The sequence below is a fragment of the Equus przewalskii genome, chromosome 4, assembly GCF_037783145.1.
Source record: "Equus przewalskii isolate Varuska chromosome 4, EquPr2, whole genome shotgun sequence".
In the NCBI taxonomy this organism is placed as follows: Eukaryota; Metazoa; Chordata; class Mammalia; order Perissodactyla; family Equidae; genus Equus; species Equus przewalskii.
This window is the reverse complement of record NC_091834.1, coordinates 38,854,292-38,873,128: the sequence shown is the minus strand read 5'-3', so window position 1 is coordinate 38,873,128 and position 18,837 is coordinate 38,854,292. Positions and strand designations below refer to the sequence as shown.

General features: G+C 41.8%; 1 protein-coding gene across 1 annotated transcript in view; it reads left to right on the top strand.

Moving 5' to 3' along the window:
- Positions 1-3,568: 3,568 nt before the first annotated feature.
- PON3 (paraoxonase 3) overlaps positions 3,569-18,837 on the top strand; it is a 28,020-nt gene continuing 12,751 nt past the window's right edge. The window contains exons 1-4 of the mRNA XM_008509585.2: positions 3,569-4,269; positions 5,896-5,966; positions 12,985-13,040; positions 18,198-18,363. Coding sequence (XP_008507807.2) covers positions 4,196-4,269; positions 5,896-5,966; positions 12,985-13,040; positions 18,198-18,363 — 367 coding nt within the window. The 5' untranslated portion in view covers positions 3,569-4,195. The remainder of the gene's footprint in view (positions 4,270-5,895; positions 5,967-12,984; positions 13,041-18,197; positions 18,364-18,837) is intronic.

Genomic DNA, 18,837 nt, shown 5'->3' with positions numbered 1-18,837 from the left:
TCAGAGACTCATCATGTGGCTTCGTTATTGGCTGCATGCTCAAAGTGAAATTGAGAATTTTACTTAAGTAAATCATATTCCCAAAGCAATATAGATCAGTGGTCCTCTAGCTTTTGTCTCTCCCAAGCAGCACAAGACACATACCAACGATACATAGTAATCCATACCCAGGTTTCAAACGTTGGTCACTATGGCTCAGGATAACGTTTCCCAATGTTTTAAAATCCATATCCTCTCTCTTTTTTTAAACAGCTTTCTTTTATTTTATTTTATTTTTCTGAAGAAGATTAGCCCTGAGCTTACTGCTGCCAATCCTTCTCTTTTTGCTGAGGAAGACTGGCCCTGAACTAACATTGTGCCCATCTTCCTCTACTTTCTATGTGGGACGCCTGCCACAGGGTCACCTGCCAAGCGATGCCATGTCCGCACCCAGGATCCTAACCGGCGAACCCCGGGCCGCCGAAGCAGAACATGTGCACTTAGCCGCTGTGCCACCAGGCCGGCCCCTAAACAGCTTTATTGACATATAATCACATCTTCTTTTGATTTGCTTTTCTCTCCTCCTAACACCACTTCGTTTCCTGGGCAACATTCATGGATAAAAATGATCTTTTTAATCTAAAAATTGTATGATTACAAACATGATAAAGATAAATGGTTTAAAGTTTTCAGGCATCATAGAAGGTCATACAATAAAAGCAAAGGCTCCTTCCAGAGTCACTGACTCCCCAATCTCCAGGACCCTAATCTCTCACTCATTAACTACTCTTCAGTTTGTGTCTAGGTTGTTTTTATGCATAATAAGTTCCCTACTTTTTATACAATAAGATTATAACATATGTACATTCTGCATACCCATGAGTGGCATTTTGATTATCAATGGTGTTAGATTAACAAGATCCATATGTTGTGCTATTTGTTATTTAAACATATACTATTTCATTTGGTCCATATAAGCTTTTTTAAAAGCCCTACTGTCCATGTAAGAAAATGGCCTCTGGACAAAGCCAATTTGGCCTCTTGACAGGGTGTTGTTGCTGAGTGACCATTAGCCTTCAAAGATTAGATGTGGATGAGGGCTATGGGTCCCTTTCTCCACAATCTCACTGCTGGGTGGTATGATTCAATACACACAAGGCTCAAACCCAAATCCGTCACATGCAAATGTTTTTTATCAAGGAGACATGAAAATCGTCCTATGATCTATTGTTCTATAAACTCAGTGAAGTCCCAGCTCTGTACTCCATATTACAACCATCTCTGTATTTGAACAAGCACATGACAAAAAGATTCAGTCTGAGACAAAGTTCTGAAGGAAAGAATCAGTTCACCTTAGATCAGAAAGCAGAATCTTCCTTGGTCAACAGTGTGGACACAGCACACAGCAGCATTCTAGAGCCAGTGCCATGGTCTGAAGGTTTGTGTCCCCCTAAAATTCATATGTTGAAATCTGAATCCCAAACAAGATGGTGTTAGGAGGTGGGGCCTTTGCGTGGTGATTAGGTTATAAGGCTGCACTCCTCCTGAATGGGACTAGTGCCCTTATAAAGAAGACCCTACAGAGCTCCCTTGCCCCTTCCTCCTTGTTTGGCCACAGAAAAAGATAGCAGTCTAAGAAGCAGGCTCTCACCTGACACTGATTGTGCCAGTGCCTTGATCTGGGACTTTGCAGTCTCTGGAACTGTGAGAAACAAGTGTTTGGTGTTGATAAGTCACTCAGTTTGCAGGCTTTTGCAATAGCAGCCCAAATGGGCGAAGACAGCCAAGAACTCACTCCATTTGTGTGAGAATGCTGGCGTCCTTGTTCTCATCCTTACTCTAGGCAGAACTGGAGCCGCTTATACAAAATGTCTGGGCAAAACTGGCTTCACTCTGAATAATTATCTCTAATATCTCTTGAGCTAACAAATGTACGCTCCAGGTACAGATTTAAATGGTGGCACTTGATATGGTGGTCTCCAAAGTTTGGAATTCTTTAATGCTAACTAATCAAGTTAGGAATTTGATTTACTGATTATGGTATTCAAATGATAAAGTTTAAAGTTAATGTGTACACACACACACACACACACACCCCTCTGCCTAAAGTAAAGAATTTCTAAACAAATTATAGATGACACAGCACCTGTAATCAACTGCCCAAGAACGTGCCTCTTTCCTTATCCCCTTCTTCATGCTACACTGGGAGGCAGCAAGCACAGTGAGAAGGGACGTGTACTTTTAGTCAGTTGATCCGAATCCAAATGGAGTCTGACACTTCATAGTTATATAACCTTAACCTTATGTATTACATAACCTCTCTAAGCCATACTTTGCATATTTGTAAAGATAGGATAATAAGAAGTAATGTGATAAAGCCTACACTCTCACATGGAGGTTCAGATCTAATTTATGATTCATGTTATTGACTTCTAACAATGTGCCAACCACAGTGCTGAGTACTTTGCACTGATCATAACATTCGATTTTAAACCACCTATAAGGTGGATGTTCTTTTACAGAAGAGGAATCTGCAGCCTAAGAAAGCTGGGCACCTTATCCAAACCAGATCCCAAACCATCTTCTTCTACTTTATATGTGGGACGTCCGCCACAGGGTGGCAGCTTGGGCCCCAAATCCTGCATGCACACCTGCACCACACCTCCAGCCCCTCAGCTTTGGGAGCACTCTTCTCCTCCTCATATCTCTCTTTCTAAGTCTTCATGAAAACACCATTAAATTCCTCCTCTGCTTGAGCTCTTTTAAAGTTAATCATCTTAGAAATCATTATCTTATCGATACTCCTCTAGACGTTACAGGGTTCCTTCAGCGCAGCCCTTCTCCCACAGCTTTAATGGAGGCAGCACAGATTCTGGAGCCAGACTCTGCAGCTCCCCAGCTGTGTGACCCAGGGCAAGTTACACAGTCACTCTTTGCTTCAATTTTCTTACCTATAAAATTGGGATAATGTTACTACCTACCTCGGAGGTTGTTCTGAGAATTAAGAGTTAATGTGGGCAAAGTTCTAAGCACAATGCAAAGTACACAGCAGGTGTTGCATAACTGATAAGCTTTGTCATACCATAATTATGTATTCATACTATAATTATGTATCCCATAGATCAAGCAGCATCTTCTCTTTTCTTAGTATCTCTAGGTTTGGTAAGTTTTGTTCTGTCAACATTTTTTTACTCAGTTCAACTCAGTAGACCTACTGTTCCCTTCTGTTGGTAAATAAAAACAGATCATGCTTGAAGATGCTACTTGGCTTTGCCCAAATTCCACAAGTCTTCCCCATTTTCAGCCCCTTTCCCTCCAACCAGGTCCTCACTAGAGGGGAAAGAGCGTTCTTGCCTGGCAGGAACTGAAGACTCAGAAGAAAGAAAGATCAAGGAGGATTTTGAACGTCTAATCTCCCAAAGAAACTATTCTCCCTTCCCCCTACTCTGCTCCTCTTCCTGTCTCCCATTCTAGTTCTTTCTTTTCCTTCACTTGTCTCGATTTCTCTTTATCCCATCAATGACGGGGCAAATACTGATATTTACAAATCCACCCAGTCAACAAATTGAACTGGGCACCGACCATATTCAGCATTCTGAGGCAGGGCATGAAGGCAGGGAGATAAGGTCCTGTGCCCCAAATCTTGGAGAAGGGTGAGTTAAACTCTTCGCTTCCGTTATCTTCGTTTATCACTGCTCCCAGCGTCCCGGGATCAATTCTCCGTCTTATTTTCCGGCTTGCGTTCCAGAAACGCGAAGTTTTGGGCTCTGAACTCTGGCTCCCTGGGCTCCCTCGCCCCCTCAGTTTCCCCTTCAGGCCATTTGAGGGGCTGAGGTAGAATTCCTCAGGTTTTAGAGGCAAACTCCTTCTGTCGTCCCACCAACGCGTGTACTCTTCCCAAAGCTGCCAAGACAACACGAGACCTTTACCCCACGGCTGCGGGCTCCTTACGTTGAGCCTTGAAGAAAAAACGGAATCTCGCAGGTAAAGGTTTCCTTGAACTTCGAACGTAAAGGTGGTCTTGAATCGCCAGCGCGAAGATGCCTTTGAACCCGGGGCGGGGCCGGGAGACGCTGACCACAGCCGCCGCGCCCGGCAGCACCCAGCGTCCACCGCCCCGAGGTGCGGGCTGGTGCCAGGGGGCGGAGCCGGGAGCCTGCGTTGGCGCCCTCGGTAAGTGCTCTGAGCCCTGCGTCGCTGCAGTGCACTCGAGACCATGGGGAAGCTGGTGCTGCTGACCCTGCTGGGGGCCGGCCTGGCCCTAATCGGGGAGAGATTAGTGGCAATAAGGTGAGCTGGCATCTTTCTTTAAACAATACCTTTTTTAAAAAAGATTGGCCCTCAGCTAACATCTGTGGCCAATCTTCTTTTTTTTTGTTTTCTTCTCCCCCGACCCCCGCCCCAACATAGTTGTATATTCTAGTTGCAGGTCCTTCTAGCTGTGCTATGTGGGACGCTGCTTTAGCATGGCTTGATGAGCGGTACTATGTCCACGCCCAGGATAAGAACCCGTGAAACTCTGGGCTGCCCTGAGCTTGGCGTCCCTGGCTCTCTTTGTCTACTCTTCCAAGTTACCTCAAGGACTGCCCAGGCTGCTTTCCTGGCGGGCAGGAGTGAGCAGCTTTGAAACCTCACTCCTCGATGCCACCCGGCAATCTGTCCCTTGAGACGCACTGATGTGGAAAGTGAGCTGACTGCTTGCCTTTCCTAAAATGGTAGTGTAGAAATGCCCTGATTTACTTTCTGAAAGTCATGCCCCGCCTTTTCCAGGTGCCTTCAGCATTCTGCTCCTGAAAAACTAACTCTATTGGAAGTACCATGGCTAGTGGGGGTCCAGGCTGCCAGCCTGAAGTCTATAGCTGGCTCAGACGTTACCCAAGGCAGGTTAAATAATGAGGAGTTTTGGGTTACAAAACTCATCGAGACTGGAAGAGCTAGCCTAGCAGGACAGCAGGGAAATTAACTGAACCCTGCAGGCGGGAACTGGCAGTTATGTAGGTATCCGACTTTTCAAAGTGGCGGATCTGCTGGTGATAGCCTTTCCAGAAATATCTCAGCAACAGTCGATACTGGGCTAGAAAAGAGAAATGTTAGGTGGTGGTTTCTGAGTGGATCTAAAGTTGCCTTCAGTTGTCTTTGGGTTGTTTTTACTTATTTCTCTAAGCAGTAGCTGGTCTCCTCAGAGGTTCAAGTCCTCACCTGTTGAGGAGGTTGAGGCCTTTTGGTAATACTTTCTAGTTCAGTTTCAGGGTGTTTATTGTTACATTTGCTCGGGCACCCAAGTGAGAGGATTACAAAAAGTAATAATTATAAAGTAGATCTAAGACGTTTCTTTTTTTAAGGAGCAGTAAGATAAGTCTAAGTGCAGAGTTTTCCTGAATACAATTTAGTAAAAATTTAAAGTTATTTAAAAGAATATTTCACTCATATTTAGAAAAAAGCAAAAGCTACAGGGTTCAGCTGTTAGGAGACCCTGTTGAATTTTGGGAAGGCAGTTTGGGGAGGGGATGGAGTTAAAAGACAAGACTAGGGGATTGAGGGGAGCCGCCGTGCAGATGTACAATAGACAACACTTTAGCAAATTAAGTAATGCTATTCTGTACATTTAAATTAATAATACTATCCAGTTACTCATATTATTAAGTAGTATCGTTTATTTGGGCAGCAAAATGTTATCCATGTGTAATCCCATTTTACTCTTTCAACAATAACTGGGGGAGATTAGCTATTATAGGGACATTGCCCACATAATGTTCACGTTATGCAAATAACTGTGAATAAAAGGAGATGCCTACGTGTTATATCATTCATAAATGATGAGAAAGAGAGCTAACGAATATGAAGGTGATAAAGACCATGTTTAGACATTGATTTTGCATGTTGTGCGTTGACCTCCAGTGTTTTTATCTTCTACAGACAAAGAACTAATGCATCTCGAGAAGTGGAGCCAGTAGAACCCCAGAACTGCCACCTTGTTGAGGGACTTGGTACGTATGTGGCTATACCAAGAGAGGCCAGCACAATTTCTTGGTCACCCTACACCTAAGTGAGCCTGCCAAATGATTTAATTCCCTGCTACTCCTTAAACCCTCCTATGGGGGCTTCTGCCCCATCCACTTTACCCAAGCCACCTCATCCCAGGTCGCCAAGGGGTCTCCTAAATGTCAAGTCTTTGGCTTTTTCTCAGTCCTTTTCCTCACTGATGTGTCTCCATCATTTGAAGCATGTCGTGGACAGCTCCTTGGCCAGATGCTCACTGAACTCTCTTCCCATCCCTTTGTGATGTTTCATTCGCCTCCCACCCCGGCTTCTTCTATCGCCTATTTTACCTCTTTGCTTTCTTCTTCCCTTTCCTTGATGACGTTCTTGGCTTCCAGTGTTACTTCCTTCAAAATTTATCTAAAAGTCCCAAGAGGAATATGACTTAACCCTTACCCTCAAGAACTTCACACCCTACTGAGATGCCTTTAAAAAATTTAATCACAAATCCATAGCGAGATCCCTAACCTCTCAAACTGCAGGCCTTCTTTTCCAGTCTGAAATCTAGTTTATGTTTCTGTCGTTTCCTCCCTCATCCCTCCACCCCCAACCAGCTCTTCTCTCTCTAGACTTCTCCTATGTTTGGTAGCCCCGTTCTCAAAGAGACTCAGTTCAAAATGCAGGAGCCATTTGTTTCCCTCTTGTCCCTCATTGTTCTGCATGAGACATGTTGGCCTCAGCCTCCTCTGTGTCCCACTCCAGGGCTGGTCTCACCTGCTCATTACTGCCACGGCTGCTTAGTCAGGCTCCAAGCCTCCCAGACTCCCTGACGCTGCTACCAGAAAAAAAGTTCCAGCGAGATTCTGTTCACTGTTCTGGGAATGTGTCCTTTCACTTTCTCCCCTTTGCTCGTGAAATTCCCTCCACTGATCCCCTCATCTCTGCTTCCTGAAATCAGCTGCCAATTCCTCTCCTGCCTCTGACCCCTCACAGCACTCTGAAACTCTGAGCGACTTAGGACCCCTCTCCCATGCTTTCCTTTATAGCTAACAGTGTTCTCTCTTTCTCTCACTGTCAGGTTATAAACTCCCTAAGGTCAAGGACTGTGACTTACTTATTAGTAGGTGACAGGATGACAGCATAGTTTATTTTTGATTTTGGTTTTCTGTCTTTTTTTCCTCTCAATTTCTAAAAAAGTTAGCCTGGCCCTTGTGCTCCCTAGTCTTAGAGGAGGTTTGTGCTGCTGGCTAGAAAGCAGGAGCTGAAGACAAACTTTTTCCTGACTTTTGTTTTCAAACTCTGAGCTCCTTCAAGGGATTTTGATGGAGAAGGAATAAGAATATATGGATTTTTTTGACTAACAGGGACCCTTGCTCTACTCCCTGACAGCTTTCAGGAGGAGGAGCAGGGCCTCAGAAGCAATGGCTACTAGGTGTCTTTAGGGAGGCTGGATACTTTGTCCTGTGTGTCCCAGCCTGAGCAAACATCATGTGCCCAAGTGCGACCTGGATGTGGCAGAATTATCTAAATTAAAAGGACCACATGGGTTCAGCATTGAGTAACTGAGTGGTGACTAGTGTAGAATAAAGGCCAGATGGACTTCCCCGGATATTCTGCTCAGTTTTAAAACCCTCCACCTACAATCTTTGCACAACCCTGGCAGAGAGACCCAGTAATGACTCAGATTGAATTTCCCTCCAATTTAGTAGAATGTAGGGTCAGGGTCAAACTTAATTTGATTTAAAAAACAAAGAAATATAATGTTCACTCATTTGTTTACTGTTTTGTGCAGTAATATTCATATTTACTATGCACATATCTCTCAAAAGATATGAGCCTGCCAAATACTTCTGAGGAGTAATTAGACTAAATGATTGCCAAAAGCTAACTCAACTCTCAGATTATGTAATTCAAATACATTTGAGAAACTAAAACTAGAGCTAATATTGTAAGACATAAGCAACATTCTGATTCTCCAAATATTTTGAAGAGAATGACTTACATGATTGGAAGCTGGCTGAGAGCAAAAGAAAAAAAATGTCATGTTACTTTTCATGCTATTGGTGTATTTACATTTTATATTTAGAGAACTAAACAAGTTAGAATGGTCAAGGTCATTTGTCAACAAGACAATATTGATATATATCTAAAGGTAATAATACTATCTTATCAAAGTCCCGGTATCTACGAGTGTTCTGCTGGGTGCTTTACAAACATCTACCTCACTCTCACAGCTGACCTGTAAGGTGGGTGCTACTAGCTGTCCTTGCGGACTAAGAAACTGACACACAGAAGAATGAAGTTACTTGCCTCGCGGTCCAGAACTGGAGGGTGACAGCTCAGATTGTGAGCCAATGTGGTTCTCTTCTGTACCTTTGTACTCTCCGTTGTGTAACACTGTCTTTCTTATCTGCCGACAACACATCTTTATTATGAAATCTTCAGGAAAGTATGATAGCAGCAGAAAACAGAAGATCTGAGATGCAGAAAGTAAAATATTAATAAATAGGGCTGATCAAAACAAGGCAGACTGGATATTTAAGTACAGATCACTAATGAGGTAATATTCACAAGACTCAACTGTTTGGTGAGGGGGAGGCTTTATGAAGCAATGGAAGCCACTGATGGATTTTAGGCAGGGTGCCGTAGGCAGTAACAGAGCCAGGGAAAAATTCTGATCTGTGTTCTCTTCGAGACCTAGACTTTTGTGGTTAATTTTATGTGGAAGGAGCTCTTCCTCTTTTTGTTTTCCTTTCCTAGTATTCCTTCTGAGAAGAAAGGTTGAAAGGTGAAAAAATTCTAACCTCTAGAAATCATTTCTCATAGATCTTTCTGCATTAAGCTCACTTTTTTTCCCAAGGCTTTGAGAGTCAAGGGTTGTTTTAACAAGGAAGTTATTTGGCTGCCCTTGGCTTCTATCAAAGTTGCACTTGAAATATGGATAGCTTTATTAGGGCTTGCCCTTGGTGGGATTATACAGCCACCGTATTTGATGGCTTCCTATCTTCCCCTCCATCCCTCTGCCCCTCCTGCAGCTTCTCGTGTCTCCAAGATATGCTTCTACCCCATAGTAGCTTCCATTTGTTTTCTTAGCTGGCTGTCAGAACCTTCTCTCCAAGATGTGACATGATGATCATACTAATAGATAGTAATATTTTGGTGTGACCCTTTCTCAGGGTGCCTGTAGGGAATGATCAAAGGCCAAAGAAGCGAAGTTATGCTAAGTGTAGGGTTGACAGGTTAAAAAGTAATAGACATCTATTCATAGGACTGATTTTAGACCTAGCAGTGGGGTTGTAATGATAGTTGGGCAAGGCTAATGAGAATGTGGGGAGGACTCAGGGGAGGGTGTCCTGGGAGCTCTTACTCCCACAGGTGTTGCTGTTGCTGGGATGCACTGGGCCATCATGAAGGTGCAGTGTAGGTGGCGGGGATGGGGAGTAAGGAGACGGAATACTGTGCAACCAGCTGGTAATTCTTTTTCACATATGAATGCAAAGCCCCAGCTTCCCTTTGCCCTAGATGGAACAAGTAAAGAAAGACAATCACAACACCTCTGGAAAATGCCCACTCCTGTTGTAGGTGAATTACTGAGGTAGGTTAATGCTGTCATATGTAGGAGATAGAAGAACTAGTGTTTGGAAGATGACAGGACCAAAGCAGAGAGCACAAAACACAGGCTATCTTGTACTTAGAAATTGGCACTCACTAGTCAATAGTTTAACCTCAAGACAAGACAAAGTTCACGAAACTAAAATGGTTTCCTGGTATCTTATTTAGTCAGCCAACCAGCTTTTGTTGGGAGCTTTTACAGTGAAAAGGCAGGTATTATATTGGGTACAAGGATACAGTAATGAATAAAACCTGGTCCTTGTTCCCAGGAAGCTTACTGTCTAGTAGGAAATTAACAAGTGAACAGAAGGTTGCAGCCGCAGCGTGAAAAATGTCGCTGTGGAGATAGTCATAGCTGATCGTATTAATACGTAAAATGAATCCTGGAACCAAAAGAGGTTGGAAAAGCTGAGGGGTTGGTCCCTGAGCTCTTCTCTAAGAGTCCATGATACTCAGCCAAGTGGAGGTAAAGGTGGTGTAGGAAAGATGTAAGTTGTCAAGAAGCCGGGAACAGCATGTGCTCAGGCATGCAGGTGACTAGTCTGGCACGTTGCAGTAACTACTACCGGAAATACTGCAGCACAGCTGGAATATATAGAGCAGAGAGTGGAAACCACAAGAACTGACACTGGAGACAAGATGTGGAGGATTTGGGATCCAGGCCAAGGATCTTGGGATTTATATTGCCAGCCCTCTTGGACCTCTGGAGGGTTTTAAGCAGGGGAGTGACAAGGTCAGCTTTGCAATTTAAAAAAGATGACTGTCAGCAGTGCAGAGAATGGTTGTAGGGAGCAAAGCTGACCTATTAGGAAGCTATTGTAGAAATCCAGGAGGGAACTCTAGAGCTTGAATGACTGGTGATCACTTGCCTTTGAGGAGTAAGGAAAAGTAAGGCACCAAAGATAACTCCAAGGCCATCCACCGAAATCGAAATATAGAAAGTGAAGCAGATTCAAAGCAGAAATGTCCAGATTAGTGTGGGACCTGTTAAATATGAGAAATAAAAAAGCCAGGTAAAAATGTCCAACATACAGGTGAATATAGAGGTCTGGAACTTGGGAGAAATGTTTGGACTTGATTTAAGGATTGCAGATTCAAGAGCACGTGTGTGGAAGCTGAAGCCATGGACTGGAGTAGATTGTATGGGTAGAATGGATGCTCTGCCACGAGAAAGAGCCAAGGGCAGACAGAGCCTGAAGAATATTCACATTCACGACAGAGGTAGGAAGGAGATTATGGCAAGAGGAACCCAAGAATAGGTTTCAGAGAGGCAGGAGAAACATCAAAAACCTAACCAATCAGGGGCCGGCCTTGTGGCCAAGTGGTTAAGTTTGCACACTCTGCTTCGGTGGCCCAGGGTTTCACTAATTCAAATCCTGGGCGTGGACATGGCACCGCTCATCAGGCCATGTTGAGGCGGCATCCCACATGCCACAAGTAGAAGGATCTACAACTAAAAAAAATCCACAACTATGTACCAGGGAGCTCTGGGAAGAAAAAGGAAAAATAAAATCTTTAAAAAACAAAAGAACTAAGGAATCAATGTGATTTTTAAAATTGCTTTATTCAATTCACTGTGTTCTCCTAATGTCTATGTTACTCCATGGGGAAATAGCACTAAATCTTTGAGGCCATCAAGATGCCATATATAGGTAAATCTTGATTAACTGGAATGCTTAGAAAATGGAAAGTTCTGATTAATTTCATTTTCAGATTACTAGTTGGGGATTAGTTTCAACCTTTAGTATAATGAATATAATAAGATCTTTCTCTGTTCTCTAGTTTTCAATGCCTGTTGCTCATTATTCTATTGATTCAAATTTGCATTTCCTTTGGTTTTGTTTCACTTTTATGTATTTCGCCTATCCTCCCTCAGTTGCCTTTTGATGCGCTAGTAACCCATTACCCCAGATAACCATTTTCTCACGTGTTCCAATTACTATAGTTGTATAACAAACCACCCCAAAACTTAGTGATTTAAAATGACAACAATTATTTTGCTTATAAATCTGCAATTTGGGCAGGGCTTAGAGACAGCTCATCTCTGTTCCATTTGCATCAGCTAGAGTGACTCAAAGGCTGAGAACTGAATCATCTGAGACTCCTCCTGAGTCCCTGTCTCTACCTTGAGTGGTCTCTTTATGGTGTCTCCACTGTAGCTTCAAAAAGTAGCCAGACTTCTTATATTTAGATTCATGCCTCCCAAGGTGCATGTCTTGAGAGAGAGAGAGAGAGAAAGAGCACCAGCAGAAGCTATGACCATGACTTGACTTTGTATGTCACGTGGCATCACTTCCACCTCATTCAATTTGTCAGAGCAGTTTCAAAGGTCCACCCAGGTTCAAAGGGCGAGAACGTAGACCTTACCTCTTCATGGAAAAGTATGAGCATCATATTTTAGGAAGAGCATCTGCTGTGATACACATTGGTTCTACCATATTTATAAAATATAGTTTGTCACACTAGATAACCATTGCCTTCACCGTCAGTCCTGCCTGCTTGGGATGACATCATATGTGGCTCTATTTCTCTACTAGGAGTCATGCAAGTTCCTTTTTCATCCTGTTCTCAGTCATAACTTACTTATTATGTACTCTTTCCATAGAAAAATTCTCAAGACCAGCTCTCAATGGAAAAAGATCTGACTAAACTCTTTCAGATTCATTTATGTTCAATAGTCCATCCTAAGATGGGCTTTGTAACAGAGAACAATTATTCAATAATTTCCAGTACGACTGGATAATGATAGATTTTTAAGCCTCAACAAGTTGCAAGAAGGGAAATGGTTGCCAGAGAGGCATTTAAGAGACCTTTACAGGGGCCGGCCCCGTGGCCATGTGGTTAAGTTCGCGCGCTCCACTGCAGGCAGCCCAGTGTTTCGTTGGTTCGAATCCTGGGCGCGGACATGGCACTGCTCATCAAACCACGCTGAGGCAGCGTCCCACATGCCACAACTAGAAGGACCCACAACGAAGAATATACAACTATGTCCTGGGGGGTTTTGGGGAGAAAAAGGAAAAAAAAAAAAGAGAGACCTTTACAATGATGACTTTCCAAGTTTTATCATCGGGTCTGTAGGTTAGTCTTGTATGGGAAATAAAGCTGAATCTCTCAGGACAGACCCTGGAAGCTGTTATTTAAAGAATAAATCTAGGATATGAATTTATTTTATAGATATTTGCCTTTTTTCCCTGAAATGAAATTCTAAAAAAAGAGTTTAGTCTTTAAGAAGTCTGACTCAGGTTTTATTGCAGAGTAGCATGCCTGTGGGATTCCTGAAAATTAATTTAGTTTCCCAAGTAAATAGTTGAAAAAGTCAATGTAGTTTCCAAAAGAAGTTCAAAGTTTTGGCTGTGAGATTTACTTTTTAAGTCTTCATACATACATCTTCCCTATCCTCCACTTCTTTTGCAGGATATGGCTCTGAAGATATTGATGTACTTCCTAGTGGGCTGGCTTTTATCTCCAGTGTGAGTAATTCCCATACTGCACAGATGCTCATGTCTATAGCCGTGTAGATAGTACATTAATGTTGCTGACTAGAGCTGGCAGACGGACCCCTACATGCTCATCTTACCTGTAGGTAAACTGGTCAACTAAAACATCCAAAAGATGATTCCAGAGGGCTAATCAGGACACCACAGGAATGCCCACTCTTGCTTGCCCCGGGGTGGGTACCTTCCTGCGGGCAGTTGCATACTCACTAAGGTCTCAATAAATGCATATTGATTTCCACTTGATTCCTAGACTAGTCTCCAGATTTGTCTTGTTGCTGTCCATCCACATCATTGCCTTGTTTGGCTGTACCTCAGCTTCTGGTAGTCATCTTGTCACTAACTAGTATTCCTCTTGCTACACCTGCCTATGTTTGGAGCTCAGTAAATGTTTGTGGATCGAGTATTAACCATGTTACTCGATTCAAAACCCTGAGCATTTCCCGTGTTGTATTCCCTGCCATGCCTTCTGCTCTTTCTGAAAGAAGTAGAGGGCCTGAATTTCATTCCCAATACCGCCTTCACAGGTTTACAGTGATCCAGAAGCTATGCAAAGGATTGAATTTCAAGAAATTAAAATGTATATGTTGTGAAGATGTTGAAAATTATCATGTATTTATTAAATCTGTTGCAATTTGGAATGAGACCTAAGATTTTGAAAAAGTAGATTGACTACATTTTCAATGTGAATTCTGATTGCTGGAATTGCCTGTCCTAATATTCCCTTTTGGCAAATAAAATACTACCAAATAACATGAATTTTTAGATCTATATCTTTTTGGCCAAAAAAGGGGCACATACAATAACGCTTAATGGCCTTACTTTCTAAATTCTTAAGTATGCACAGTATAGTCAGGGTCTCACTTGGGTTTTAAATTGCTGGTTGTGGTGGTATGTGTAGGGGTGGGAAGGTGGGAGGGAGTTTATTTCTTTAGCTTTTCTCCAAAACTAAAGGTAAAACAAAGCTGTCTAGAAAAGCTTTTTCTTTGTTGACTTAGATTTTCTGTTGTCAATTTAGATTTTCAATGTTATGACACATAAACCTTTGAAAATGATTATTCTATAGCTAAGAGATTTGTTTGCCAGTAGGAAATAATATTTGTAATTCCTACTGTACGCTTCTTTTTTATTTTCACTGGAACTAAAAGTACTGAATTATTGCTGTTCAGAAAGTAGAGATTTTCATCACAAATAATTCCCATGAGAAATGTGAACATGAAGATTTAAATAATGGAGCTCTTTTTGTAAACTAACAAGCAGCTCATGCTTAGAGGCTAAAGATGATGTTCTTTGCTTACTGTTTATCTTTCTGCACTGTAATTAACTTAAGTCCTTGTTCATCTTGGTTTCTCCTATTGCCCTTTCTTGCCATCCTAGAACATGTTTGGAAGCTGCTGCTTTAGAGAGTAATTCTGTACGATAGATATTTTTAGTCTATTGAGAGGTGCCAAGCAGGCTATTTGCTTCCTTAATTTGGTACTTGGCATACCTCTCTTTGCCTGCAAGATAATCCCTTCTTTACATGTTACCAGCTAACTCCTAGTTTTCTGTGAGGCCTCATTGTGGTGGCCCTTCAATTCCTCGGGAAAGTCTTCCCTGACACTCTCTTTCTGGGTGAGATGCCTCTTCTATGGTCCCTCACGTTCCCTGTTTTTAGGCTCTTATATACCAGCATATCTGATGTGCTTGCTTGGTGCTGCCTCCCTGGATTTCAAGCCCCCTGAGGCCAGAACTTTGGAGTGTTCGCTGCCTTGCTCAGCACCTAACATGCTACATGGCCGACACACGTGCTGGAATATTTGCTGAATGCATGTGCTGGTGAATGAGGGTGGTGGAGGATTTCAGTGCCTGTCCACAGATACCGGTAGTCTGTTTGGGGGAAATAAGATGCCTGCACGTCTAGGTGATTTTCACCATTTTCAGTGGTGAATGCTGTCAAAAGAATTGCTTGCAATCACTTACCACAAATTCTTCCCCAACTGCCTTAAACAGAAAACCAGGTGAGTGTGAAGCCATTTATTAGAAGTGTTTCATTTGTCATAGCACTTAATCTAGACCAAGTTTGTTTGCAGTGCCCCACCCTTATTTCCCTATCAAATCATTTCCATTTCTAGAGCATCCATTCAGCGTCCTCACATAGCTCCAGATTACCAATGGACTTGCTGTGGTGTTGTGCCTTGAGCTGCCTTCTGGAACAATATTCTCTACTGTCAAACCTTTCTTTATGGTGTGGCAGAAAGAGGCCGTACAACTAATGATCAGAGTGATTTAGGCATTTTGCTTCTCTGAGCTTAATTTTCCTTAAGTGCAAAGGGAAGCTTTTCCTCAGGTAAACAGGGAAGCACTGATATCCCTGACATTTTTTTTTCCAGTGCTGCCGTTATCTAAGCCACTGAGCTCAGTGACAAATTGACTATGGGGAAAGGGTAGACTTGAAGACTGAATTTTATGTCCTGATATTGGGGAGAACAGCGATGCCCTTTGCCAAGAATGATAGATACAAATGAGAGGAAGGATTCAAGGAGAGAATGTTGGTTTTGGTTTTGACCATTTGATTTTGAGCTGCCCTTAGGAAGAAGTTGGGAATGCAAGCCAGGGCTCCAGAGAGAGGTTCCAGGTAAATGTGCAGATCTGAATCATTGGTATAGAAGAAACCTGAAACTTTATGGATAAGATCTGCATAGAAAGAATATAGAACAAGAAGGATAGAGGGGTGAACGAGGACAGAATGAGGAAGAGGCAGACAGGAAGGAAGAAGTCTATCTGGAAATTCTACCTTTGACTTTTTGACAAGAAATACAGGGTTGTACCATAGTGTCAAATGCCTCAGAGATACAGATAAGGAAATGTAGAGGAGTTATTGAATAAGATATTTTAGAGGCAATTGATATGACCTTTATAGAGACATTTCCACAAACTGGTAGAATACTGATTTCAGGGAATTGAGAGTTGGAGCAACTCAAATCTGGCAACAAGATCAAGTGATGTTTCTAATAAATTTGACAGTGAAGGGAAGGCAAGATAAATGCATGTTTGAAGGAGTAGTAAAGTTAGAAGAAGATTTGTTTCAAGGAAGAAGAAATGAGCAATTTTTCAGCCAAAAGAAGAGGGCATTGATGAAAAGTGAGTGGTAAAGCAAGAGAGGGAAGGATGCAAATTCTAAAGACAGGCCATGGAGAACAGGGAACCAAATAAATAGGTGGTGGAGTTAACTTAGGAATAGAAAGGGAGTATTCTTTCCTTAAGAAAAGAGCAAGAAAGGAAGGGAATTGGTAAAACTGAAAAATTATTAAAACAGAAAGGAAGGAATCAGAGAAAATTCATGTTAAATAGGATAGGGTTTTTTTAGAGAAATAGGAGGTAAAGTTATCCACTGAGAATAAAGAGGGAGAAAGTGTGGACTCTGGAAGGTAATGAAATAAATTTAGAATAGATACTTGGAGAATTGTAATAGATTACCTACTAGAATGAGCAAGAGGATTGATAAACATTACTGAATGTCTGGTTGAAGTTGAGATAATAAGTTTGTAGTGGATTTTTCAACCTGATTTTAGACTAGCCTATGTAAGAGGTAGACCAGGGCAAAGGGAGTTGGTAGGGAATTTGACAAGGAAACAGTAAGCAAAGTAGGGTGTGGCTTCCTTAGAAGACAAGCTGTTGACTGATGAGGACAGATTCCAGGTCTGGAAGCAGAAGGGTATGGCTAGGGGCATGCTGAACTCTCCTCCAGGTGTGGTGACTTAAGGAAAATGAAAGAAGGAATAGAATCTTCAGCAGTGCCAGTGTTGTCTGGGGGAAAGCCAGGTTTCCGATACGATTTAGACATAGAATGACTGTCCTAAGAAAAGCTTGAAGATGTAGGTGGGGTTGTTTGGAACTGAAGATTGATTTACCCAGGGTTGCGGTGGGGAGCAGTGGAAGGGCCAGGAATAGTATGATTATAAATAAGTGAGTGTGTGTGTATTTATAAGAAAGGGGGAGGAGAGAGAGACAGAGAGAGAAGGTAGAGTAGGAAGGAGAGAATTTAAACTGACTATAAATGGAAATGAGGGTACAAGAAGTGATACAAGATTATTGATATTAATATATATTAGACTGATGGGCGAGGGATATGGGGAGGAAGTGGGCTGAGTTTTGTAACTGGTATAGAATAAACCAATCCCAAGTTGACATAATGACCTGGGGTGCAGCAAAGACCCAATACATTCAAGGATGCCTGTCACTGGTTGATAAACCCCTGGTCCTTCCAGTGGAAAGAACCACTGTCCAAGGTACTAGAATGAACTTTTTGCAATATTTGGAGCAAGGGATTCATGTCCAAATTTTCAAACATATCTATAGGAGCAAAATAGGTCAGAAATAGTCGACTCTATGAGACTGCTTCCCTTATGTCAATTCTGATTCTACTATTTGTCACAATATAATATAATGGATGTAGGGGTGAGAGCGATGCAGTGAAACCATACACCCTTTCTCTCTGCTTTGAGGAAGGGTAGTTATAGAATATCAGCACTGGAAAAAATTTTAGCAATCATACATTTTCGCTGGCTCATTTTATACACGAGGAACCTGAGGCATAGGCAGTCCAAGGGAATTAAACCAAGTAACAATGCCTGGTCTTTTGCATTATACTTTTTGTCTTAATCCCTTCTCGCTAAACAAACAAGCACATAGATAAGGAGAACAGGTCAGTGGTTACCAGAGGGGAAGAGGGTGGGGGAGGGAAAAAGGGGAAAAGGGGGACACATATCTGGTGAAGGATGGGAACTAGACTTTTGGTGATGAACACAATGCAGTCTATATAGAAGGCGAAATATAATGATGTACACCTGAAATTTACATAATGTTATAAACCAATGTGACCTCGATCAAATAATTTTTAAAAAAAGAATAGAGAAAAAGATGAATATGAGTCCTTCCCATATTTCCATTCCCATTCCCAATGGCTTAGATGGCAATGGCAATCCCTCAGATCGGATAATGACAACAGATGACAGAGTGAAAAAAATCTCAGAAATCTAAAAGAAATTTAGAGCTTTGAACATTGTTATTAGGCTTTGAGATTTTAGCCTCCATATGAAAATGTTCTTTTGATATGTATATGTGTGCATACTTGTTTTCTATTTCTTCAAGGGGTTAAAATATCCAGGCATGGTAAACTTTGGACCAGATGAGCCAGGACAAATCTTCTTGATGGATCTGAATGAGCAAAACCCAAGGGCCCAGGTGCTAAACATTAGTGATTCTTTTGACAAAGCATCATTTAATCCACATGGAATCAGTACTTTCATGGACAAAGGTAAAGTCTGAATGCTTAAGAATGAGAGGGAAATACAAACCACTTATCCCCAACTATTCAACGTGTATGTGAAAGGAGGGGAGATGTTATTTTACCATAAAGATGTATATTTGTAAAATAATAAATGTGTATCAAAACACTTTTAAATATCGCATTAAAGAAGGAGGACTACAATTGGATGGCTCTCTCTTCCTCCTACCCATTTTTCTTCTCATTTGACCATCAAAACCAATTTGAATATTGTTCTCAGAACTCTAACCTATAAACTAAAGACCCTTTGAAAATAACTGTGTGACATTAAAAAAAAACATAAAACAATAGATAAATTAGACTTCGTCAAAATTAAAAGCCTTCTGTGTCAAAAGACGTCATAAAGAAAGTGAAGAAACAACCCAAAGACTGAGAGACAATATTTGCAAATCATACATCTAAGAAGCTTGTATCCAGAATATATAAATAATTCTTATGACCCAA